Source organism: Mauremys reevesii, linkage group 13, assembly GCF_016161935.1.
Source record: "Mauremys reevesii isolate NIE-2019 linkage group 13, ASM1616193v1, whole genome shotgun sequence".
Classification (NCBI taxonomy): Eukaryota; Metazoa; Chordata; order Testudines; family Geoemydidae; genus Mauremys; species Mauremys reevesii.
Window position 1 is genome coordinate 48125046 of NC_052635.1, and position 27409 is coordinate 48152454.

A 27409-nucleotide genomic window follows, 5' to 3' on the forward strand; every position below is an offset into this window, starting at 1 on the left:
TTCCCGGGCACATTCTGTTCTTCCAGTCCAAGGAGTTGCCTGCCTGCCTCCACCCTCCCCTCTCCTCCACTCCTGGAAACCACTGAGGTTCAGCGTGGCTGAATTGATGAGTGCATTATAGCAGCTGGGGGGCAAAATAGGCTTTCACCATCTTCTGAAATATCACGCATGGGCCAGTGACCGATAGCTGAAGGACAGCTGGGCACATTTGCAATGACAAATGTTATGACCCTAGTTACAGATGACTTCCCAGGCAGCTTCGCAGCACATTTGTATCACATACCACAAGGACAATGTTGGACATGGCTAACGTGCCTTGCCCTGCAGCACGTAGGCATGTCCCTCACTAGTGCTACCTCTCAGAACATTGTCTCATGGAGAAGCTCAGCTGTTTAGGAGACATCGCTTCAGCGGCACAAAACGACAGGGGGCTGAGCTGTCTGATAGAGTAACTCTTCTTGCAGTGCTGACACATCTGTGAACGGTCATGAGGCCTCCGAGGGGGTGTTGTTCTGTGTCTTTAAACATCAGGACAGACAAACGAGAGAACTGGTTCAGCACACACACGATCATTAGAAGGCCCAGCTGGCATGGAGTGACATCCTCTGGCTACTCAGCCATTGCACCCCCTTAAGGGACCAGATCACAGGAGTGAGATAGGGCAGGGAGGAAACTGACTAAACCAGCTGGGTCAGGAGTAGTTTCCAGCTGGGATGGGGTTATGAAGCGAGACACAAATTCCAGTTTTGCCCAGTTTTGCGCATTTCCATTGTGTGTTCATGTGGAGGGAGGATAATGAACTCTCCGGAGAACAATTCAGATTTGCTTTGTGCAGTGAATACACAACAGCCAAGACCAATTAGATCTTCCGAAATACTCTCAACATGACACAGCAGCTTTCACTGTTCCCCTAAGTGACCATTTGATCCCCTCCTGAAAACTGCCAGGCTCACGTCTTCTACAATTGGTCACGTAAGCACAGACTGGCTGCAGGGCAGGAAAGTTTGGGGTTTGGCAGATTTAATAGCAGCTGTAGGACGTGGTGGAAATGGGAAGATTGGATTTATTTTTTCAAAACAAATTCCAGCCCTTCAGAGCTCTGAAAACTCCCTCCTTGCGTTACCCAGCAGCTCAGCCTGAGAGCCGCCAAGAGCAGAACTGGACACCAGAAACTGACAGGAACTCATCTTAATTCAGTCTTTTAAGAGGAGTAAAGAACCTGGCACGAGCCCGGGGGGAATTCTCCAGCTGCAGGCTGGTTGCGTAGTGCAGAACAGCAGCACGGGGTATTAGCACATGGGAGGTCTTATTTAAATTTCCCCCTCCCTGGGCATTACTTGCTAGTCTGAGTTAGTTAAATGCTGATAAAGAAGGAACCAGTGAGTGTAATGACAAAAGGAAAACTAGGAGCCTAAGATTAACAGACAAATTGAGTGCTGCTTGGGATTTTAGTTCTAGTTGCATACAGAGATCTGACTACAGAAAAAAAACTCCATAAAGCATTCAGATTTCCCCACACTCCCCCAGCCCTAAATCTGTTATTTTCATAGAAGCCTACAAGTCGGTGATGGAAAAGACCTATTGCTATGAGGCTCTTATGCCACCGCTCTGGGACCAACGGCAGTGTGAGACTAGGCTGCAGGGGGCAGGCGTTCACCATGCAGTTTAGATTTGCTGAAGTGACATGTCAAATCTTCCGCATCCGCGAGGACATGTTCTCTAATAGACCTAGGAACGCCCCGGCATCACATATCAGTGTTGCCAAGTCTGTCTGCTCCATCCAGGGCCTGGCCTAAAGAACCTCACAGAGCACAGTATGGCTGGTGGTTTGAAAAAGCAGGAGGCACTTGGGCTCCCGGAAAAAGGGAAGGTACCGTCAATCATTTACATGGAAATGGTTTAGTCAGTCTCCTCCCTGCCCTATCTCACTCCTGTGATCTGGTCCCTTACGCAGGTGCAATGGCTGGGTAGCCAGAGGATGTCAGTGCCTCTTTCTCACTAGTAATGTTGAGGGATAAATCCCAGGGGGTGGCGTGCTCTGTCCTTCCTAGCAAAGGCAATGGGTTCTGGGGCACATTCCTGAGTTTCTTGCAGTATCAAAGGGGTCTTAGTTCTCAGTATAATTCAGCAGAATTGCCCCTGAACAGAACTGGGTTTTAATGCTTCCCTCAGACAAGGGTTTATCATCCACACTGCCGGTGGCGGCTCTGAAATCTTATCCTGCCCCAGCTCAGTGCACATCGTCCCCTGACACTCTGAGAACTTTGGCTGCTCCATAGTCATCTGGTTTACGTCTCCGAAGGCAGGAAAACAGCTATTCCTTGCCCAAGTCAATCTGTCTTCCTGTTTGTTCATGATTACTGAGAGAGAAATTAAAAGCCTCCCTGGGCAGCCAGTGAAAGCCAAACAGTAATGAGCTTGTGGGGGAGGGGAGCGGCTCATCCAACACATTTTAAGACACATTGCCTCAGACCAGTTGTACTTGTTTTGGGTGAAGCCTGGGGGTGCTGGGGGCACGCAGGCGGGATGGAGTTACTGCACCGTGAGTGGAGTGGCGCTTGGCCAGTGCACAGGCAGCGCTCACGTATATCTGAGCGCCGAGGAGTCGTCTGTTCCACTCTACTGTAAGGGGGGGAAGGTACCCAGTTCCAGCTGGCCGTGTACCCACATCACCCGAACCATTGGCACTGCTGGGAGCCTGGGCAGCTGGCTCTGGAGAGAGTCCAAAGACCATGCAATGAGTCAGGCCAGCACAAGGCAAACTTTGCCTGCGGGTTTAAAGACATGTTTTAAATGAATCCTCAGCTACTTCGACAAAGATGCTTTGCCCAGTGCAGAAACCTGGGCTATGTCAGACAGGCAGCGCTGCCTGTGCTAGCCTTAGAGAGAGGCGCCTGAGTGACACGCCCCAGTATCTGTACCCCGACTTCTCAGCATCCCATTGTCATGCTACAGAGAAAAACAGGCTTCCATTGGGGGAGGAGATGGTCAAGTCTTGGGGAGAACTGATGGTAACACCTGCAACTTGATAGTTTCTGCTGAGTTCAGCTTTAAGGGGTTCAGGGATTTTTTGGGTTAAGTTGCATTAAAACGGAGGATACCCCTCCGCCCCCCCCCAACAGGTTCCCTGCCCCCCCTCTGCAAGTGATCTCACACACCACTGGAGATTTGACTAAGATTGTTAACCTAGGCTGTACCCACTGTTAGTCTCTAAGGTACCACAAGGACTCCTGTTCTTCTTGCGGATACCGACTAACATGGCTGCTACTCTGAATACCGTAGTTGTAAACTCTCTTTAAAAGAGGTAGAGGGGCATTAATATATCATCAGTAGCGGCCCAGTAATACAGATCTGCTTCCTGTAACACAGGAGTAGGCAAGCTATGGCACGGGTGCCAAAGATGGCACACGAGCTGATCTTCAGTGGCACTCACACGGCCCAGGTCCTGGCCACCGGTCCGGGGGGCGGAGGGGAAAGGGCTCTGCATTTTAATTTAATTTTAAATGAAGCTTCTTAAACATTTAAAAAACCTTATTTACTTTACATACAATCGTTTAGTTATATATTATAGACTTATAGAAAGAGACCTTCTAAAAACGTTAAAATGTATGACTGGCACATAAATGAAGACTCGGCACAGCACTTCTGAAAGGTCGCGGACCCCTGCTGTAACGTCTTGCCCTGCAACAAAAATTAGCCACCTAAACAGCCCTTTTTCAGTCTTCTCTCGGCATATGTAATGTTACTGCTCAAGGCTGTTGCCGGGACCACCAAAGGCTACAGGCTGGCAAGGGGAGCAGTTTTCTTCCTTGCGGGAAAGCTAAATGGTGCCACATCCCAATTTGTGCAGATGTCTCATTTGCCCGCTCAGGGGACTAGCTGGCTTCTCGCTTTCCAGCACTGCACAGGACAGAGCAAATAGAGATGGTTCCCCCAAGTCTCAGGGCAATTCAACCCTGGGCTTTGGTTCTGTCCATCATAAAGGTAGGGAGCAGCTGGGAAGTTGATCCAGATACTAATTTCTGGGGGTTGGTTTGGGCTCATCCCTGAACATAAGCAGACAGTTCAAATTTACCCAAAGGGATTTTTGTTCTACAGACAGGTTCAGGGTGCTCCAAACCTCAGCCTAAGGCTTTGGCTACACTTGCACTTCAAAGCGCGGCCGCGGCAGCGCTTTGAAGCGCTAAGTGTAGTCAAAGCGCCAGCGCTGGGAGAGTCTGTACTCCACCTCCCTATGGGGAATAACGTACAGCGCGGGGCTTTGACCACACTGGCGCTTTGCAGCGCTGCAATTTGCAGCCCTGGAGAGGGTGTGTTTTCACTGCAAATTTGCAAGTGTAGCCAAGGCCTAAGATACATGCAAGTGGCCACCCTGATTCTCTCCTCCTCAGGCTGTGAGCTCCTCTCAGCTGAGCAGAGATCAATTTGCCTTTCAAACTGCTGTGCTTTGCTGAATGTGGATTGTTCTCACATGTGCTAATACCGCCCTCAAAACAGCAGGATTAAACACACAATGAAGTGCAACATAGACTTGGCTGGAGGGGAGGGCGGGGGGCAGCCATCACCCTGGGCCTGCTTGCTGGGACACCTGCTGCTGCATTGGAGATATGATGCAAGGCATAGTTCCAGTCCTGGCCTTTTAGCTGCTGTGCAGCAGACATATTTAACTTTTAGCCTCTTCACTGCTTCTCAGGCTGGCCTGGGGTTCTCCAGGTTATTATGCAAACCATGGCTGGGATGGACAACCGCCTCAGGGGGTGTTTCTGCAGATCTGAAGGGCTGGCCTTGGGAATCCATGGCAGTTTAGTATCAGGCTACCAAAGAGCCTGTTAGAGGGGTGGACGTGCTTCTTCCCCCCGAAGGTGTCGTCCCTCGTGCCTAGGGTGACCAGATGTCTTGATTATATGGGGACAGTCCTGATTTTTGGGTCTTTTCCTTATATAGGGTCCTATTACCCCCTACCCCCCGTCCCGATTTTTCACACTTGCTGTCTGGTCACCCTACTCGTGCCTGCTCCTTTGGACGTGTTCTGGCATCGCTGCAGCAGCTAGCCTAGGAAAGCCATGCCTGGGGGCTGCAGTGGCTCTCCAAAGGCGTAGGACAGAGGGACTTGAAGCCATGGAATAAGGAACAGATTGCGGCTCTTTGAAAGGAGCAGGAAGAGGAGGGAGGTGCTAGTGCCCATGCCATGAACCCAGTTCCCAGGCTGGGCAAAGAGGAGACAGGGGCAGAGACAGGCTTCCTCCACTGGAGCCTGGAAGCTGGGGAGCTCACCAAAAGATTCCTGCTGCTGGCCACCCCGATTCTCTTTGTGAAGGGATGAAGGAAGAAGAGTGGGGACCATCAAGATCTCCTCCAGGACTGCCTGCCGAGGCCAGAGACTGCACTGTGCAACACAAATACAGACATTACACAAGAGCCATTGAGGGAGAGGTCAAGGAGGGGTTAACTCCTCCACACTCTCCTCCTTTATCAGAAACATTCTTCAGAGCAGGAAACAATGCACAACCGCACTTCAAAGAGCATGTGTCACACACAGCTCTGCTGAGCCCGGCTTCAAGCTGCTCAATGCCTGGTTTAAAAATAACCTGCAGCTCCTCTGGTTCAATGCCCGGTCCTGATAAAATAAACATTAGCCCAGCTATTTCTGAAGGTCAGTCACATCTGCCTTAACACACACTCGGCAGCAGTGCTGCTTTAGCAGAAAATGCACTTCTTAGGAAACCGGTTGTTGAATTCCTGGCTCAAAGCTGGGTTTTAGTTCTTGTTAGGTCAGGTTTCCTCCTCCCTGACACCACCACTATTGCCTCATGGCTCCTATCACTTCCAGGAGTTGATGTTAAACAATGCAGAGCACGACCCTCAACCCCGGGGCACAATGGCCCTCTCTCCTTAGCACTCTCCCAGGCTGCTGGTTTCAGGAGTGCTATTTGGCTAAGAATTACTGCCTGATGGTAAAGTTGAAGGTTCAAAAATCTAAACCTGCCTGTTTTGATAGGGAGCTGTAGTCTTTGTAAGGAGATTCTGGGTTTGTTAACAGCACCCCACCAGAATGACCTGAACATGATGTTGATTTTTGGTAAAATAAAAGGGAGGAATATTTGGGGTCGGGAAGGAATTTTCCTCCAGGGCAGATTGGCAGAGGCCCTGGAGGTTTTTCGCCTTCCTCTGCAGCATGGAGCACGGGTCACTTGCTGGAGGATTCGCTGCCGCTTGAGGTCTTCAAACCCCAATTTGAGGACTTCAATAACTCAGACATAGGTTAGGGGTTTGTTACAATCATGGGTGGGTGAGATTCTGTGGCCTGCATTGTGCAGGTGGTCAGAGAGATGATCATAATGGTCCCTTCTGACCTTAAAGTCTAATGAGGAGTCTCTCACAGGATAGCAGAGATGTTCACTCAGAAGCTGGAGTGGGGCAGCCAAAGTCTGGCTACATCTCTAGGTCCCAGAATGCTCTGGTACAGGGGAAGTCAGTCATTCATGACATCCATGTACGTGGAAAACACAGATAAATACATCTTGGCCAACTGCGGTGTCAGACACTGGTACCCAGGGAATGACTGTCTGCTCATTCTAGCCTTAAGGACCTCGATTTGCCTTGATCAAGCGAGCGGAGACTGGCAGTAATACAAACACAATGCTTTGCAGCTTGGTAGGATTTTTCCCTTGCACCCTCTCCAAGACCCTGGCAAACATCAGCCTTCCACCATGTGGCCATGGCAGGAAAGTATTTTATATTGATCAAACAAAGGAGGAAACCGAGGCATGGACATGTAGCATAAGCAACAGCAGAGCAAGGAACAGAACCGAGGAGTCCCAATTCCCTCCCCCAACTTCTTCCATGAAAACAGTATTCCACAGGACGCATGGTCAGCTCACAGGTTGCAGTCTGGCCATGAGAGTCACTTTGAGAGAACGGGATTTCCATGCCCACCAGAAAGGGTCTCTTCATACAGTGCCAGGAAGGAGAAAATAGTGAACAGGATTTTGGTGCTGGCTTTAATTCGATAGTGGGTGCAGCATGTAACAGACGAGCATTGTTTCTGGGCCTTGCACCGTATTTGCTGTGGCTAGACTCATGTGCATAAGACAATGAGGAGATATACATCTCTCTCTCTATATATATATCTATCTCTATAGATATCTATCTATCCACCAGACCCACGAAAGCAGGTGCCTTGCTTACCGCCATGAGCCTTCTCATTTTCAAACCGTATCACGCATCTGTCTGCTAGATCCCTACAAATGAAAAAGGTCCGTTTCCAAGCAATATCCACACGGGCTCTTCTTTCTGCTGCCAGCACTGAGTTGAAACCAGTATAATGGAATTGACCATAAAACACTCAAGTTTCTAGATACCCATTAAATCCCTGGAGTAGAGGAGAATGCTGGGAAAAGACACGTACTTACAACCAGATTTTTAAAGGCTGATGGTGTAGTTGTACCCACAAAACGTGTCCCCCCAAATCTGGCATTTACTTGTGCAGTGGATATATGTGTGCGTGAGTCAGCCATTTACCTCTGAGCAACCATCACTTTATGCATGCAAATACAGACTAGAAACAGCATATGCCCAAATCGTGTAGGTATGTTTTAATGCTAGTCTTTTTCTTGGTGTTTTAAGAAATGTACACACACACACACACACAGAGCTTGCTCCTCTCTCTTCCTTTCACCTTATCTGTTGGGTCTACAAATGAGAACTGGGAGATGCGATGGTGATGGTATCTGGGCACCAAACAAGGCCAGCCCATGGTGCAGTAGAGAGAAGAGAATGGAGATAATGGACAGGAACTACTCAAGGGGCCACGAGAAAGACAAGCGAGCAGAACAAGGCGTAGCAGTCACCCAGCAGTTTCTACAAACTTGGATACAGAGACAAAGTGCCCATAGGCCTTGGAAAATCTTTGTACCCTGGAAGTTACTATTTTAGCACTTGTTTGTAGTGGCCATGTTGGTCCCAGGATATTAGAGACAAAGTGGGTGAGGCCATAGCTCCTAGTGCTCGGTGGAGCTCGAAAGGGTCTCTTTCACCAACAGAAGTTGGCCCAATAGGAGATATTCCCTCCTCCACCTCATCTATTTTAGCACTGGTGAACTGATATTTTCACCGCTTTGAAGTTAGACTTTGTAAGCCCCAACCAAAGCATTTGTTCCTTACAATGCTTGTTATTTTATTGAAGTAGCACCTATGAGCCATGATCATGGACCACTGTGGTAGGTGCTATACTAACAAAAACAAAAAGATGGTCCCTGCCCTCAACTGCTTACAGTCAAAGTAGAACACAAGAGACAACAGCTGGATACAGACAGATGGGGAAGCACAAGGAAACAATAAGATTGTCTCAGCTCACCAGGCGTCTCATTGTCAAAATTGTGTCAGCATCACAGCTCAGGACATTTTGAAGTGGGGATCTCAAGGATGATGATTTGACTTTGGCTCTCTGCTTTCTCAAAAATGAAAGAGAAATGCACTTAATTGCAGGTGGCACAGCTGGCCAGTGTTGTTTGCAGCTCCTTAATGCCAGGGACCTTCATAAAAATCCTGGAGTAGCCACAACAATGCAAACAGATGAAAGCCAACCAGGAGTTTGTTTTTTGAACAATTGCTGCTACTAGTGTAGATAATCAAAAGGAAACAGAAGACCCATATGAAGCCATTGATTCTTCTGGAGGTAGACACCTCTCCGGCACCACTGGCAACAGGGATGCATCAAATGGCTGCTTATGCAGGTTCCATTGAAGCAAGCCCCTCTGCAGCTGAACTTAGCTACTAGACACAGGAATGAGATGCAAGGAGAATACAGTATAAGGTTCTACATCAATGCACATTGTACCCTAAAAATCCATAGACAAAAAACCCCAAATGCCTCAAACCATCTTTAACTTTATTCCAGAGGTCTGGATAATCATCATTCACCACCACCACCACCACCACCACCAGGTGTCCCATAGTCCTATTGAAACAGCTGCTTCACAGCAGCATCTGATAGAGTTGTGTGGCTCAGCTGTGAAGACAAAGGGAACACAAACAATGAGACCCAGGTCGTAGTCCCAGCTCTGCCCTGCACTTGTTGGGAAAGCTTGGCCTGTCTCTCGGCTTCCCATCTGTAAAATGAAAGTATTTAATTCCATAATTACACATGGTATTTTACAGATAATAAAGTACTATCCCCTCTATGAAATCCCTGGAGAAAATCACTATTCACATTTTGCACTTACATAATAACTACACCTGAAAGAACTGAAACCTGTTGTAAGGAGAGGCTAGTACTTATTAAATGCTGTGGTGTTAAACCCAGTACTGAAAATGTGGCTAAATATAAGCCCCTCATGTTTTCATTAACAGGCAGAGTTTGATAGTAAAGGTTAGTAGAAGCAATTGACATGTATGGCAGGGAAAACTGCAAGGAAGGCTGGACCAATAACCAAAACAGCAAACACTGGGTCTGGTGCCACTTGCCTTTATGGAATCTCTTTAGGTCCTCCACAAGGGAGCCAGCTTTGATTTTAAACATTAGAACAGGACTTTCTCTCTTCTAAAGAAAAAAAAATTGAATGACGAATCTCTGATTAAGTGAAATCTGCAGTCTTGGAGACCACAGCACCCCCCCAAAAAAGGCAGTTTATCAATTAGAAATCCTCCAACCATTGCACTATTTTGAAGGAGATACTTACGGAGCTTGTGGGGCAAAGTTTGCCTTATTTAATAATTAGTTTGTCATACAAGGGAAAACGTGCTCTCTGAAAACTGACTTGATAAAGTTAGATCCACCACTATTTCTTGAGGTACCTAAAACATGCAGTTCTACTCCACAAATGTGCCTAAAGATGTCACTGTGGAGCTCCATGCTTAGTGCATCTCTGATTTCCACATCAAATCTGCTCTATTTAAGAAATAGAAAGGTTTTTCTAAGCATCTCATTTCTGAAAGTCTAGTTGTATTTTTTTGGGTTTCCCATCAAAAGGAGAGAGATCAGGCAGACAAAATTCTGCCTTTCAAGGTAGACAAATACTGAAAACAAGTTGTTAATGTTATTTGAAAAATATCACAACACACATTGGATCAATTAGATGAATAGTATTCAGGCAACTCCAGCTGTCAGTTACACTAGCGCTAGGAATATCTGGTGGGGTTTAAATGGTACACAAATTGGCCTGGAATTTAGTAAACAGTTCTGTTACTACCCAGAGCAGACCTCCCCACCCACGCTGCTACAGGGCTGGCAGAGAAAGCACTAGTAACTTATATTTGTCACTAAAATAAGCAAATGTGACTGAATACACAGATTGATTGAAGATGACAGTTTTACAAAGTCAGTTTTCAGAGAATTGTACTTTCATTAAACCTCCCTGTTTATCCTTCCATGGCAGTGGCAATAGGCTACACAAAACAACAAGGAGTCCTCAGAAGAAGTGGGTTTTAGCCCATGAAAGCTTATGCCCAAATAAATCTGTTAGTCTTTAAGGTGGCACCAGACTCCTTGTTGTTTTTGTGGATACAGACTACACAGGTACCCTCTGATAATAGGCTACACAGTTCCTCGTGGAGCTGCAGCAATACTGGCACACAAATTAGGGAAATACATTTTGCTCCCATACAGAAGAGGTCACATATTTGTCAAAACTGATAAAACATATTTAGGCTTTTAAGGGGCATTAAAAACACAAGATTTTAGGACTACACAAAAGTCTTAACTATCTCCTTTCAAAAATCACTCGAGATGTCTGGCATACTGGGGCTATGTTTTTAAAAAGGTTACAACATGTATTTTTTCCCCCAGCTTGAAAGGAGATTGGGTCCTAAGATCCGAAGTCTTATTCTTGACTTCAAAACCAGATGGAGGTTCCTACTCTACAATGCTGCACTTCCAAGGTTTGCTATTGGCAGGAATAGTGATGACACTAGTTGGTGATCATTTTAACATGCTAAATAGCTAGGCTTTCATTCAACTGTAAAAAACAGAATCGGTGTGATCCTCAAAATAATAGCAAGATTTCAGAGCTTGTGTGGCAGCAGCCTAGTGCACTTATAAATGTATCTGGCTCTTGCAGAAAAGTCAGATTTAATGGAGCATCTTAAGCAGATGATTGCAAGTTGCAAGCTGAACTGTATATACCATGCTACAATGAAGGAGTAGAGAATAGACGTATGGAGCACCTGCTCATAGGACACAAGGACACCATATATTGACTCCTGGACAGTAGACTGGGTAAAGTACTGAGGTTATTCATTTCTCCTAGCATCAGAATACTTTTTAAACATATTAATGCTCTCATGTAGCATAAGGGACAAAACACAAAGCCTCCAGAGTCTACTTCCTCTAACTCCTCTGTGGAAGCTAAAAAGTTGTTTTAATTTTATTGACACCATGATCACATGGTATCTGAGCACTTCACAAAATTACATAAATCCTTGTGCTCTTAACACCCAAGTTTCTTTTCCCCCTCCACTGTTTCAGAGAAGGTGTGAAATATTGGTATTAGCCTTTTAACTAGCATTATCTGATGGTTATGTTTTTGGTGAAGGGTACACAGTGTGCTGAAGTAGAGAACAGTATGAAAGAAGTTGTGAACAAGCCAAGTCTTTTTTGGAGAACTGTAAGATGAAAATCTCCAGAGGCGTGTCTGGCAGGTGGCACCTACCTACAATCTGTGCCTTTGAAAAATCTTCCTTCTAGTTCCTAGGATCACCAGAAGATGAAGAATTTTCAAGTGAGCAGGAAAATGAAACAGGTCTCCTCTTATTCACAGGAAGGATGTCCACCTTGAATGCCTTTCACGGTAATGAAAGTAGCATTGAATTTTAAATATGTCACAGACTACAGGACTTCAAGCTGGTATAAAATCTGAGAGGCAGGAGAATATTTATGGCTACTCTCCAACCTCTAAGCCTTATCTGCAATGTAGATGCACCCCTTGCTAATTAAATTTGTCTGAAGGCATCCTTAAACTCAGAAGTCATCTAGGCTGAAGAACCTTGCCATAAGCATCTCTCACACACTCTGGTCAACATTATGCAAGAACTAATATCACAACTTCTACGTTTTCTCTTTCATACCACCCTCTCTAAAGCTAAAGTGCCTCAACTACCCAGTATCAAAAACTCTTATAACCACAGTTCTTGATGTAGCATTCTAATTACAGTGTAGTTAGTTACACGTTTCCTGGTGCAACCGGGATTACTTGTTGATTGAATTTGTCTCCCAAACTTTCTGCCCCTCTAAGCAGGAGTTAGTCCATTGGAGTAGAGGGTCTTTGGTGTGGTGATGATCTAAGATAATCATACAAAAGTGTGGCCTGTAAGCAGTTAAAGGGCGACTGTCAATTTGCCAAGTTCAAATGATACTTCACAGCTGCAGAACTCCTCAAAGTGGGAATTCTCCAGTAGCCACTACACATGGATCTCACTGCTTTAAACAAAGCAACGCCTGGGGTGTGCCAGTGCAAAATGCAAGCTCTGAATAAAATAAACCCAGTACCATTCAACAACACCCTCTTTATTCAAAAATAGATATCTGAGACATTTCAGAATATACTGCTGCCAAAATGGCAGCCTATACTTCTAAATGAATTCCTAGATCAATTCATATACAGATTTAAGCCTTTTTTTTTTTTTTTTAAGAGACACTTTGGGGAAACTGTTTGATGAAGTTGCACCCAGTTCACCAGGCATCCTTTCCCCCTCCCCCCCCCCCCAATAAAAACCACAAGACTATTTAAATTAAGCAAAATAAAGTAAAACACACACATTTTTTGGAAAAATCAAAGCATTTCAATTTAAAAAACAAACATACAACTTTCTCACACAAAATCCATCCAAAATAGCAGTTTGAGATGCCAACACTCATTTGTCTACATAATTTCTATGACAGTTTTGCTTCATTTTTGTCCTGTAATGGTTATGCAGCCAAATTACAGGTCAAGAATAGTTACTGTTTAAATAAAATACAGCCTGGGATTAACTAAACTGAGCTGGGGCACAACAGAAACGCATCTTTTGGTTTGTGTTTAAGAGTTTGGGGTTTTCTTTTGTTTTGTTTTTTTTGGCAAAAGCAGAGAGTGTAGAACACTTTATGGTCCAAACATTTAGCTAAAGGGCTCTCCAATCACATCAATTCATGGAAGAATGTACTGCTGCCCCCAGGAATTCTCCTCTACAACAAGGGGAAAACAGATTCCACAGGTGGGCAGTAAGGAGGCAAGAATAAAAGGGCCAAAATGAAGTGCAGGAACTTTTCACAAACTAAATGACCAGACATGCTAGTTTATTCGGTTTCACTGAATGCTGAATTAGCCATTATATTCCCTGTAAAATAAGTTAATGAGCACACAGAACAAGCTTCATATTTCTATAGGCTTCCTCTCATGTCTTTGAAAAGAGCAGCTTAAGACCACAGTGAGGCACCAACAAAGCACATCACTCTGCCTTACTGGTTTCAGCCTTTGTAATACAGAACCTATATTATCTAATCAAGTGTTTCCAGCAGCTTGTAAGTCTTAGGCCTTGTCTACAATGGCACTTTACAGCGCTGCAACGCTCTCGCTCAGGGGTGTGAAAACACACACCCCGAGCGCTGCAAGTTTCAGCGCTTCAAAGTGGAAGTGTAGACCGTGCCCCAGCGCTGGGAGTTACTCCACTTGTGGAGGTGGGTTTTTTATAGCGCTTGGACAGACAGTGCACCAGCACTGGTGCCACGACTACACAGCCAGGTTAAAGCACTGCCGCATTGCTAGTGAAGACGTGCCCTTAGCAAGAAGTGTTTACATTAAAACAAAATTGCCAGATTGGAATGGTTTGCAATGAGCAGGCAGGCCTGCTTGCTAAAACTAATACACAAAAATTTAAACCTAACTACATCCATGGTAGTTATACCATTAGCTAGCACGATCATGGAATTAGAATTAGTACTTTTTAAATTCATTTTTCGATTTTTACTGGGAAAAATCGACTCAATGTGCAATACGAAATTACATACATCCTCCCAATGTATACATGCACATGTATATTGATGTATGGCATACATATACATACAGGTCTGTATATGTTGATACGTTGTATAAATAAAATATTTATACCACATTTAACTTCAGTCCATCAAATAAAATTCACTTATTTAAACTAAGGAGACAAAATTCATAGAACAAAATTTTCAATATAGCCATTCTCAAGGTCACAAAGCAAGTTACAGTACCTATCTGAGATATCACTAGCTTTATTCCACCACTCCAACCTCTTGGCTAGTTAAATGTCTGTAGCATTTACATTTATATAATACAGAGGGAAAATGTGGTATAAATATAATACAAGGGAGTCGGAATAAAATTCACTTCTACTCATGTCTAGTAACCAGTTCTGCATTGCTCAGCTGAGTGTAAGTTATGAAGTTATCCCTAATTCACAACAACAAGCTGTTCATTTCTATTGCCCATAGCGCGTGTCTCAAAGTATATACATATGCACCACACCAGATAGGAACCACCTTGAGGTCATTCCTACAACAGTAACAGCAACTATAAATTTAACAAAAGGTTAACTGTACTGTTGCTCTATGGACATGTCCCCCCGATCCCAGTATGGTACAGTACACACATGCATACACCCCCATAAAGCACGCTAGCCACTCTACTGCTTATAGATTTGAACATCAGAAACCCAACTAACACAGACAAAACAGATTCAGAAATAATCAGACACTTTTAGAGAGAAAAACACAACATTTCTTTGAAAAAACTTTCAAGGTATATGTACATGATTCTTATGACTTCTGCGGGAGTAACAAGTGCTAAGAGCAAACAGAAACTAATCTGAGTAGAGAAAAGGTGAGAAAAGTTTCTTTTCAAAATATATATGGACTCTATACCCACTCCCTTCAGAACATGGACATACATACTCTCCATCTTCCCCTCAACGTGAGACACTGTACACAGAGAGCACGCATGTGCAGCTGGTAAGTTGAAAGTAGGGTCTGTATGTTCATTCCTATGGTAGATCATTGGAAGACTGGATTTCCAGTCAACATGAGAGTTTTCTTATTTCTGCTGGTACTAAGGGGAAGTAGTAAATGCGGGCACCATTAGTTCTAGTCAGTTGAAAACAGATCACCAGCAGATGGCAAAGGTGCCAGGCCTCCTGTTACATTGGGCAGCAGCGACAGATCTGGAAGGCTCTGGATGTGAGATTTCAACTCCTTGCGGACCTGGGTTACCCGAGCAAGCTTCTGTTTATACTCCTGAGGGGAAGAGATAAGGGAATAAGATTAGAAACAGATTTTTACACGTGATCAGTGGGTACTGAGAGAGTTTTCTAGGACCTGTTTCCTGGAGAAGACTGATTGCTAACTCTGAGAACAATAATTACAGTGTTGTTGTAACCATGGTCAGTCTTAGAATATTAGGAAGACAAGGTTGGTGAGGTAATCACTAGATTTATGGGTTATTACAAAAATCTGTAACTGATTAACCCCATTTTTGTCCTATGACTGCAGAGGTGTTAACAGGCCACTCTACCTTGAATACCTGCTAGCTACTTATGCTAAACAATCTGTTCCACCTTGTATTTAGCTGTGATGCTCAGAGTACTTTTCCCAGACCCAAAGAGCTGTGTGGGGCTCAAAAGCTGGTCTCTCTCTCACCAACAGAAGTTGCCCCGATAAGGGATATTACCTCACCCACCTGGTCTCAACAATAATTACAGACAGTCTCGTAGCTCCCCATCACCTGGGTCCACGTTCACAGCACGTGACTGACAGGAATGCCACAAGCTTTAGTATTCCAGAGCCATTAATTCTCCTCCTCCTGTTGAGGTAGGGTAGAGTCCCCTAGTGCCTCTGTCAATTATGTCACAGAGTTAGAGCTTACGGCCAGAAGAGACCATTATATCTTCTAGTCTGACCTCCTGCATATCAGAGGCCAGCACCAGGGGCGGCTCTACAAATTTGGCCGCCCCAAGCAGTCATGCCCAGGAGGCGCCCCCGAGCCGCGGGAGCAGCGGACCTCCCGCAGGCATGACTGCAGAGGGTCCGCTGGTCGCGCGGCTCCAGTGGACCTCCCGCAGCTGCGGACGGTTCGCAGGTCCGGCGGCTCCGCTTGAGCTGCCGCAGTCATGCCTGCGGGAGGTCCAGCCGAGCCGCGGGACCAGCGAACCGTCCGCAGTCATGCCTGCGGGAGGTCCGCTGCTCCCGGGGCTCCGATGGACCTCCCGCAGGCATGACTGCAGCAGGCCCGCCGGCCCCGCCTGCCGCCCCCCCCCCCCCCGGGAAAGGGCCGCCCCAGGCGGGTGCTTGCCCTGCTGGGCTCTGGAGCCGGCCCTGCCCAGCACACAGCACCCTAAACCCAACCACCGAAATGAGACCCACAGGAGACTAGCCTATTGCGTGTCACAGGCAGAGAACGGGAGAAACGGAGGCGAACCAGTGCTCGAGGCCCTGCAATGGCAGGGAAATTCTCTCTCACTGGCAACTAGTAGGGCTCATCAGTTGCAACAGATGTCACTACAGGGGACACTTTCTTCAAACATCATCTAAAAGGTCAAACTGAGAATCTGGATTTCCCTTCAGATTGTTGTTGTTATCCTTTCCCCACGTTCAGTCAAACACGGACAGACCCATGTCGGTTTTGTGGCTTACACAGGGCTCAAGGCCTTATGAACATTTTCTACATTTGCCTCCTATACTGACATACAAGAGTTCCTGCTCCATCTAGACTCATAGGTGCGTTTGCCATCTTTCTGGGAGACAGACGCAGCACAGGGGTTCGGCCACACGTGGAGTGCCATCACGGAGTCACAGACCCCCTAGGCCTGTGGCTGTTATTACTGGTAAGAAGCTGCCAAATAGAAATTATGGCTCTGAAATTTTACCATCTCCTGCATGATTTTTATGTTGAAGTCTGGTCCAGTTACCTTTTTAACATGCTGTAGTATGATGGTAGGTTTACAGAAAGCATGTCCCTCCTCAGGTACAACTGAAGGGATTGAAATTAACAACTAGTTAATTTGCTGAAGGTCAATAGAGTGTCCTCCTAGAGAAAAATGAGATCAATCCCTACAAAGCATATATGTATGTGAGAGGCAAGCCCGTCACTTCCCAGCGCACAGTACTACAATAGTCTTTACTCCACGTACATTTGAAGAATGACATTATGAACAATCTATGTAGATACTCCCTTGTGTAACTATAAAAGTAGCCAAGGATAAAGATAAATCATTACTATTAGCCAGTCAATTTGTGTTATTAGCACTTATCCATAACATATTAGACAACCAATTATTAACCGTAACAGCTGTAGCATTATATGGACTCATTAGCAGTGACTCAGAATTATGCACATAATCACTAAATGTGAGTGAAAATCAGAGGGTCAGAGACTGAAACCACCAACATAGTCTCTGCTAACTTCAGAAATGTGCAACAGCAACAGAAGAAAGGCAGTATGTAGAAGGAAGAGATACTGCAGAAAGAATTCCTTCCAAGAGCTAGGCAGCCAGGACTGTTCATTCAGAAGTCCAGTAAGTGAATATTTTAAGAGTTCCAGGGAAGTCACCCCTGAATTCCACAGCCTGAAGATGACCTGAAATAAAGCTGATTCTTCACTGTGGGAAGACGGGAGGGGAAGGGAGGGGAGAAAGGGGGTTGATCAGAAGCCCAAAAGCCCAGGAAACCAACTATCATCATGCATCACATTATCCTGTCTAGTAATGACTTTTAGAGACTGTCAAAAGCAGACTAACACATTCACACCCAAATACTATCCAATTCAAAAGCTCAGTTAAGTTTTAACACATTAACTTTGTAACACGATTCCCATCAGAGCACTTTGCCTACATACCATAGGTTAATAGCATTAAGATGTAACAGTCCAGTATAATAAATATTAAACCATTACATTGAGCTCCATCCCCATATAATGTCGTAATTTTAAACAGTATTCAAGTGTCTCTCTACCCAATTGCTTATCCTGTATTTTTCAAGTCATCTCTGAAATGTGATATAAATCTATGAGAAACAATGTGACAGTTAAAAAAACCTCAGAGAGGTTTCCATATAGTCAATTGCAATACTAATTTACTTCTGATTTCTTGTTTAATTAGTAGTAAGAGAAGAACAGTTTACTATGGAATCCTCTCTTTGAAGAGCAAAGAAAAACTGGGCCTTTAATAGTGAATCAGCCTTCTGAAGAGTTTACAACTTTAATTTGAATCCAATTCCCCATTTAGTCCTTACAATGATGGAAATTCTCCCCACCTTCCCCAAATCTCAAAGCAAAGCAAAATATTCCCCACATGATCATGAATGATGAGTTTACATTCTTATCGGTTTATTGCTTTGTACTGGAATAGTGAGAACAGAACTGACTGCAATAATGCAAAATATCCCTACACTTGAAGTGGGTGTATGGATGTCCACTGTAAATTTCCAGTAGACACACAAATATGGATTTCCTTTAACATCCTATTTCATATCTATACGGATTCACCAGGCTAAGGCAGTAACAGATCATTACATCATAAACATCTACATGTACACACACAGAGAGGATGGAATTCAAATGAGGCTCTGGTGGTTTCATTAACTGTTAGTGTGCTGCTTAAGATGCTACAGAATGGCAGAGGCTCAGGAGGAAATGCACTCTTCAATTTACGGGGGGTGGAGGAGTTGGTGAGAGGCAAAGGACAGAAATAAGAATGCGTCCAACATCCCCAACTGTTAGTTTTTGAGAAATGCTTCTGCAATCCCAGGACTCCTTAGACCATCCAGATGTACTGGTGAACACCAATGACCTTTCAGTTACCTCCTGAGCTACTTGTCTCTCTAAGGGTATGTCCAAACAGCCCACAGAAGTGACCGCTCCAGCCCAGGTCAAAAGATCCGGGCTAGCGGGGCTCACGCTAGAACTCTAAAAAATAGCTTTGAAGATGGTGCTTTGGAGTTGTGGCTCAGGCTCTGAAGACCACCCTTCTCCCTAGGCTTCAGAGCCCAAACTGCAACTTCAAAGTCCTGTCTACACAGACATCTCTGATTAGCGGGGCTCGCACTCTACAGGCTATCGATTCGGACTGGGAGGCTCACTGCTGCTGGTGTGTGCACAGTCTAAGTGCACATTCATGTGAAAACAAGAGCAGTTCACAGGGAAAACAAGAGACCCTGCAAGAGTGCCAAGTGGGAAGGGCGCTGAAGGACATTAGAACCATGGCCTAGGAGTCCACATGGGATCATAAGCAGACAAGGAAGCTGAGAAATTGATCCACTGAAGACCCTGTACTAGGCCAGCATGTGAGCAGCTACTGCATGCCAAGGCTGTTAGAAAGAGCAGAGAGACTGGCGAGGAAGGAGGGTGAAAAGAAGTAGACAATGTGGGGAAGAGACTTCATATGGGGAAAACGAGACAAGAGAGCGGGAGGACGGACGGACACTGAATGCGTAACAGTGGAAGAGAAAAAATGCAAACATGGTATGAAGTTAAAGGCATAAAAAAAAAAAAAAACCAAGAGACGGGACCAAAAATTGAAATAGAGGCAATAAAAGTTCCCTAAGGATAGATTTATCAATATATTCATGGTTCTAGATGTTATTGCATTTCTCTGGTAGAATATGGGAACCAACACAGGAGAAAGGGAGACTGTAGGGCAACCAAAGCAGTTCTCCTCCCTTCTCTCCCTTAAGTGTCAGCAATTACAATCCCAAAAGAAATGCCAAGGCTTACTGCAGGTTTACTCCTGGGGGAATTCTGCACCAAAAAAATTAAAAATTCTGCACAATATTTTAAAATTATGCAAATTGTGTCAAAACAACACTATAGAATCATGCCAGTTTCAATTATTTTGGTAACTTATTTCAAAATACCTGTCAGCAAGTATTTCTGTAATAATACAAACAAAAATTCCCCCAGGAGTAGAGTATATGACAACCCAGTTCCTGTTTCTATGCCCAGGGCCCTGCTGGTGGGTCAGACACTCACACCTGCTGTACCCCGCGACCCTCTTCCCCTTAGAGTCCAGCCACAGCCCTGACACTCACGTCCCCTACCCCACAGAGACCAGGGATACAGAGTGAGACACAGCCTGATGCTGGGGGCCAGGCTTGCACAGAGTTTCTTACGTGCCTCCACCTCCTTCCTTCAGGCGTGCTGGGAACTCTCCAATTCCCTCCCTCCTCACCTTCCCCCCCCCCCCCAAGCCTTATCTTCTATTTGTGAGCTGGGCTCTACTGGGTCCAGCGGCCCCTCGTGTCAGCCAACATCTCTGCAGCCCATTTCTGTGGGGGGGGGGGGAGGAAATTCTGTGTGCACAACATTAATTTCTGCAAAATTCTGCATTGCGCAGTGGTGCAGAATTCCCCCAGAAGTATATGTTGCACCATCCACCCAGAGTTATGGCAAATTGAGTGCTCTGCTTAAGCATGACAAGTTAATCGTTAACATGCAGTAAAAAGAGGGCAGAGCATGAGTGCTCATGTACCTAGAATACAGACAGCAAAGGGGCTTATTGAATTGTATCTGCTCACAGATAGGAGGTGGATACTGCTGCATCTACAGATAACTTTCTGCAAAGAAGCTGCAGTCTGAAAGTTGTTGCACATGAATCTGCCAGACAATGATATATCCAAGCTAGAAAAGGAGGGAGGAAAAGGCTGCACTCTCTCAAGAATGCGGACGTCCACCAACACAGACAGGGGAGGGCAACAAGAAAGCTTGCTACACTCTCTCTCTCTCTACAGGCAGGAGAGAAATAAAAAAGGGCAAGCGACTAGTAAAACCAAACGGTATGGTTATCCAGAGGGGTGGCAAATTCCATGTGAAGACCAAGGGATGAAGTTAACTACTCTTAAGAAATGAAGAGGTGTGCTTGCAAGATAGAACTAAATCCAAACTTGCAAACTGTTTCTGCCTAGTTGGGAAGAGCAGAGCCCCTCCCCGATCTTTCAGATGCAGGACTAAGCAGGAGGGAACAGGACGAGCATGCCTTAATATTAATGAAAGAAAGAAAAATGTTTTTATTCCAATTAACTGAAAAACCAAAACAATCTCATTCCTCCCGTCCCAGAAAGATTCTCAGGCCTGTAAATCTTTGGAATGCCTCACTCAGTCAAATCTTATGAGAACATACCCACAAAAATGTTTGCAAAATGTGCTGTTAATGTGGAAGTATGTGCATCTGTCCTGAATGTTGGTGCTGCAGATAAGTATGCACATTGAGATAGAGTTTCTTCTAAGGGCTGACATGGCTATTTGTTCCCAAATATATGGTGCACAGCTTCAAACAAACTTAACTACATGATGGGGAACATTATTCTTAAGTTTATCCTTATTTGTAGGTGTGCACTATTTTGAGATATCCCTCCAGCACTCAGGAACACTTGCCCCATGTGACTATCTGAAAAGTAACTGGATTTTGAACACGTATCAATGGCAAAGTAATTCAGGTCACCCCAACCACCACATCTGTACATTCCTTAGAACATTCTTTGTCTGGGGGCTAAAGGGAGTGATCTACCCCAAACCAATATCATTGCACCTCAGAGCGCCAGCCATGGAGCAGAACCCCGCCGTGTGGGGCACGGGACAGACATAAGACAACTGGTCCTACCCTAAAGAGCTTAGAAAGAGGGCTCAGAAAAAGATCACAGCCATGAGAAAGACGCTGCGCCACAGCAGGTTGAGAAAGAGACCCAGGTATCTGAACGCTTTGCTAGATGATTGAAAGCAAAAGAAGGACTTTCAGGATGCCAGGCAGAACACTGTGCTGTAGATCAAACCCCCCCAGTTAAAGAGCTACCACCCAATTTGGTTGCTGATTGCACTACAGATACTGTATTACCTACATTCTACTTAACAGCCACGGTCTGCTCTGGTGCCAAGGAGACAGTGTGCTGATGCAGAAAATGGCAACAAGGGAGAAGAAAGATTGGAAACCACTGTTGGAGCAGGAACAGCTGGCAGAGTTGAAGCTGAAGCTGAAGCAACTGACAGGCACAACAAAAGAACAGATCCCTCCAGCCCAGAAGCTATGGTCTCAAGAGAGTATGTAAATCCTTCACGGCGAGGATGGTGCTCAGTCAGGGCAGGGTGAACCCTTTAAGCCTAGTTAAAAGCCCTAAGTGTATGTCTACACTGCAGGTGGGAACATGCCTCCGAGCACAGAGAGATGCTAGCTCTGCTCGAGCTAGTACACTACAAATAGCAGGGTGAATGTTGCAGCAAGGGCAGCGGCTCTGGCTAGCCACCCAAGTTCAGACAGAGGGAGGTGCACAGGCTTGCATTGCAACACCCACACTGCTATTTTTAGCACACTGCCTTGAGAAGAGGTAGCATGAGTCCGTTTACCCAGGATGGGAGGCACGGTCCCAGCTGCAGCGTAAACATACCCTTAATGTCTACCCCTAAGCACAATACCCCTCTACCCCGACAGAACGCTGCCAAAAAATCTTACTGTGTTATAGGTGAAACTTATTTCGAACTTGCTTTGATCCACCGGAGCGTGAGCCCGGCCCCACCCCGCCCCTCTGGAGCGCTGCTTTGCCGCATTATATCCCAATTTGTGTTATATTGGGTCGCATTATATCGGGGTAGAGGTGTATTAAAGTTAAGATCTCCTGTCCTTTTAAGGTTCCCTGTGGCTAGCTTCAGGAGCCTACATTGCCTGCTTCAGTCAGTGACTGGAGTGCTCAGTCCTACTTCAAACAGGACATCATGTAGGAGAATGTCACTCCAAGTTACATTAGGCGTGGACTGCCGGGCAGCGTGTGGGTGTATTGACAGACCTCTGAACCCGGTCCTTGGCAATACGGTGTCATTGACAAGCCTTAAAAATAAAAATTTATTAGTCACTGTTTTTAACTTCAGATAAAATGTCCAAACTGCACTTGAAAAAAGTTAGATAAACAAAAAGGAAAATGTTCCATTTGGAGAGACAGAGATTCAGAGACCTCAACGTGCAGAAGAGAAAGAGGAGCAGAAGAGGGACTGTTTTCTCCATTCAGAGATGAGCATGAGCAGTGGCACACAAACCCTCCTAAGGAGAGCCTTATTCTCTGATGACGTCCATGCAGTGTGCAGCGGTAGTCAAAAAAGCAAACGGGATGTTAGGAATCATTAAAAAAGGGATAGAGAATAAGACTGAGAATATAGTATTGCCCTTATATAAGGTACGCCCACATCCTGAATACTGTGTACAGATGGGGTCTCCTCATCTCAAAAAAGATATCCTGGCATTACAAAAAAATTCAGAAAAGGGCAACTAAAATGATTAGGAGTTTGCAATGGGTCCCAGATGAGGTGAGATTAAAGAGACTAGGACTTTTCATCTTGGAAAAGAGGAGACTAAGGGGGGATATGATAGAGGTATATTAAAATCATGAGTGGTGTGGAGAAAGTGAATAAGGAAAAGTTACTTACTTGTTCCCATAATCTAAGAACTAGGGGCCACCAAATGAAATTAATGGGCAGCAGGTTTAAAACAAATAAAAGGAAGTTCTTCTTCACACAGCGCACAGTCAACCTGTGGAACTCCTTGCCTGAGGAGGTTGTGAAGGCTAGGACTATAACAGGGTTTAAAAGAGAACTGGATACATTCATGGAGGTTAAGTCCATTAATGGCTATTAGCCAGGATGGGTAAGGAATGGTGTCCCTAGCCTCTGTTTGTCAGAGGGTGGAGATGGATGGCAGGAGAGAGATCACTTGATCATTACCTGTTAAGTTCTCTTCCTCTGGGGCACCTGGCATTGGCCGCTGTTGGTAGACAGGTTACTGGGCTGGATGGACCTTTGGTCTGACCCAGTCTGGCCGTTCTTATGTTTCTATGAAATGTGCCTAAAAGAAACTGCTGCCTTCTATGGTCCTGGTCTGCACTCTGTGCACTCAGCTGACTGCCATGGTGCATAGGAGGGGTTCATTAAGACTGACAGCATTTGGATGTTATTTGCCTTTTATGGTCAGAGTAATGAGAACTGACTCAATATTTGCTGTAGCTAGGCCTTGAGGATGATGTTGGAAAAAACTGGCACTGTGCATCGCGAGTGCCCTTCCTAATCTATGTTCACTTTCAGAATAAAAGTTAAAATTCTAACTCCTCTGTGGCAAAACAACTCCAGAATCAAAACTTAACACCATTAAACAGTGTGATCTGACAGGAAAGTACTCTTACGAGAAAATGTTTGACCACTAAACTGACAAGACAGGAAATTCAGAGTGAAAGCTATTCCTGAGCTTAACTCATTCTTTGTGCTATAGCATAGGAAATTGCAAACTTTTTCATAGCTTGAACTTCATTTTAGTATAGAGATTACACTGGCAACTTCTGACCCAATTTATAGTTATATAAGATCCCTGTATGCAATTACAACAGTTGCTTAGCTGTTACCACTAAAGAAAGATCTTGAAGTCATTGTGGATAGTTCCCTGAAAACATCCATTCAATGTGCAGCGGCAGTCAAAAAAAGCGAACAGAATGTTGGGAATCATTAAGAAAGGGATAGATCATAAGAGAAAATATATCATTGCCTCTATATAAATCCATGGTATGCCCACATCTTGAATACTGCGTGCAGATGTGGTTGCCCCATCTCGAAAAAGAGATAATGGAATTGGAAAAGGTTCAGAAAAGGGCAACAAAAATTAGTGGTATGGAACAGCTGTCATATGAGGAGAGATTAATAAGACTGGGAATTTTCAGCTTGGAAAAGAGATGACTAAAGGGGGATATAGAGGTCTATAAAGTCATGACTAAAGTGTTATTTACTCCTCCTCATAACACAAGAACTAGGGGCCACCAATTGAAATAGGCAGCAGATTTACAACAAACAAAAGAAAGTATATCTTCACACAACACACAGTCAACCTGTGGAAATCTTTGCCAGAGGACATTGTGAAGGCCAAGACGATAACGAGGTTCAAAAGAGAATTAGATACATTCATGGAGGATAGGTCCATCAATGGCTATTAGCCGGGATGGACAGGGATGGTGCCCCATGCCTCTGTTTGCCAGAAGCTGGGAATGGATCACATGATGATTTCCTGTTCTGTTCATTCCCTCTGGGACACCTGGCATTGGCCACTGTCAGAAGACAGGATACTGGGCTAGATAGACCTTTGGTCTGACCCAGAATGGCCGTTCTTATGCTTACACTACAAAGTGTGTTTATTTTAGCTTTAACATAATTTAGTAGGTGAATTGGAGGAGCTAAATCTCCCCAGATACTCATTTCAAGCACCTCAGTTGTAGCAGGTCATATGTACAAACACCCTTTGCTTGACATTGTTGATTAAAAGGATACATCTTCCATCACTATGCATAATATAAGGTGGAAAGTTTCAGCATTAAAGAGAGATCTGCAGGTTTAAATGGCACTGACCCTTCAGTTTGTGTTGAATGCCTGAAATAAGAGGGATAATTTAAAAAAAAAAAAGTTCCAACATTCCCCCCCTCCCACCACCAATTTGTTTAGCTCCTCCAAAGTCACACCAGACAGCCCAGAATTCAATGTTCTGCAACATCACTGCTCCCACTAACCCACACCAGGATTAATTCTCTCTTAAAATAAACCTTTGAAAGACCCTTTTTAATTTGCCCTGTTGTGCATAACTTAACTAGGCTTTCATGTGCAGGAAATCAGAATAGCGGGTAATTTTTATCTACATTATGTGTGCTACAGTAGAAAAATGAACTAAAGACAGTTGCAGTCTGAGCTGTGAATATCATCTATTTTGTTAGTTAAATCAGATCCTTGGAAATTAACATTAAAAATGACATTTTTATTACTGTATAAAGGAAGGTAGACGGCCTCACTCCGAATTTTTAAAACATGCACCACTGGCTTAAGAGTAATTATTTGAAAACTGCTAAAGTTGTATAAATAGTTTGGCATAAGCTTGTTATGTTTCCATTTTAACAGGCTGATTAAAATTATGTAAATATGCATCAGGGCTACCCAAAATGTGCAGTATTTACAAAGAAGTCCAATCATTCCTTGGCTATTCTAGTTTGCCACTCAAGTTTGTGTTTAACAAGCTTTTAGAAAGTGGACTCATTAAAATATGTAAGTCACAATGTGACAGTCGCAGAGACACTGTTCCTACAGAAAAAAGCCAATGTGGAGTTTTGTTGAAAAACAGTTACTGCAACTGATCAATAGCTATTTAAACAGCATATGTTTATTAGCTAAACCCTCCCTTAATGTTTCTACAGCTTTTCAAAAAGACAAAATACATTGAAGTATATGACCATAAGATTTTCCGCTAGCAGCCTGTTATTCATTATTAATAGGTACAGCTACTAGCTGGGTAACTAGCTGGACTCAACATTTTTCGCACAGACTCTTACTACTATTTGTATTACAAAGAACACCTCCTAGAGCTTAATCCTGGCTATTCTGTGCTCAACATCAACCTCTTTCAGGATAACTTCACTGCCACTTAACCAGCTGAGGATCATCCCTTTGGATACAGCATTCACTCCCCTTTGAAATCCAGCCATTTAACTATTCCCTGCTTTTAAAACAGCTGACGATTTTCCAATTTTGAGGTGTTTGGTATTATCACTGCCTTCCCTTTCCTCTGCCCACAATCCTACCTACCCCCACATCCTTTCAGTTGTCTTGTCTGTAGTTTTTAAACTTGTATTTACTCCCATTCTGTACAGCACCCCTATTGTTTTATAAACAAGTCATTTCCCCCACACATTGATCAAGAGTGAGCATATCAGCATGCCAAATAAAACTATGAACAGTTAAACAAGGGAGGGGGAAGAGTTCCCCACATCAGTTATAACACCCAGCTTACTATACAGCAGACTGCGAGAGCCTGGCTGCATACAAAAGAGACAAGTTAACCTAATAAGGAAATATCTCAACCCCGATAATAAAAAAAGTTACTTGGTCCCAATAAAGGAGGCCGGCACACGTGTACAAATCAAGCAGGAAAAGAACAAGAAACTAAATATTTAGTGTGCATAATTTATATTTAATTTTCATCCAAACTCAGCTGTGAAGTAGGTGAGAAGTTAGATACACTTAGGGCCTGATCCAGAGACCAACAGAGTAACTTGAAAGACTCCCATTAACTTCAGGGGGCTTTGAATCAAGCCCTAAAAGTTTTCTCCCTTGAAAAGCAGCTCCTCTGGATTTGCTACAAACAAAAAAGTTTAGATATGACCTTCCCCACCTCGGGGTCCTGCTTCTGATCTCAAGGCTCCAAAAAAATCACATGGAGCAGAGGGGGCATGCAGACCCAGTATAAAGATGTAAGGAACAGCGCACTCTCAGATACGTTGTGGTGAGGTCTGACACCAAGTTAACATTTGAATAGATAGGTTATTTTGAGGATTTCTTTAAAAAGGCCATGCAATTTCCTCCCTGCGGAAAGGTAGATAATATAGCAGAGAGGGAATCAGCTTACACCTGTCAGATTCTGT

The 27409-nt window shown here is 44.5% G+C and overlaps 1 protein-coding gene across 3 annotated transcripts in view; it reads right to left on the reverse strand.

Moving 5' to 3' along the window:
• Window positions 1-12481: 12481 nt before the first annotated feature.
• Window positions 12482-27409, reverse strand: part of RPRD1B (regulation of nuclear pre-mRNA domain containing 1B) — a 44965-nt gene continuing 30037 nt past the window's right edge. For 2 of the 3 annotated variants that reach the window (XM_039497838.1, XM_039497840.1), the window contains one exon: window positions 12482-15235. In XM_039497838.1, coding sequence (XP_039353772.1) covers window positions 15086-15235 — 150 coding nt within the window. In that variant the 3' untranslated portion in view covers window positions 12482-15085. Of the gene's footprint in view, window positions 15236-16905; window positions 16968-27409 lie in introns of all 3 variants that reach the window. The other variant, XM_039497839.1, reaches the window with a different exon arrangement.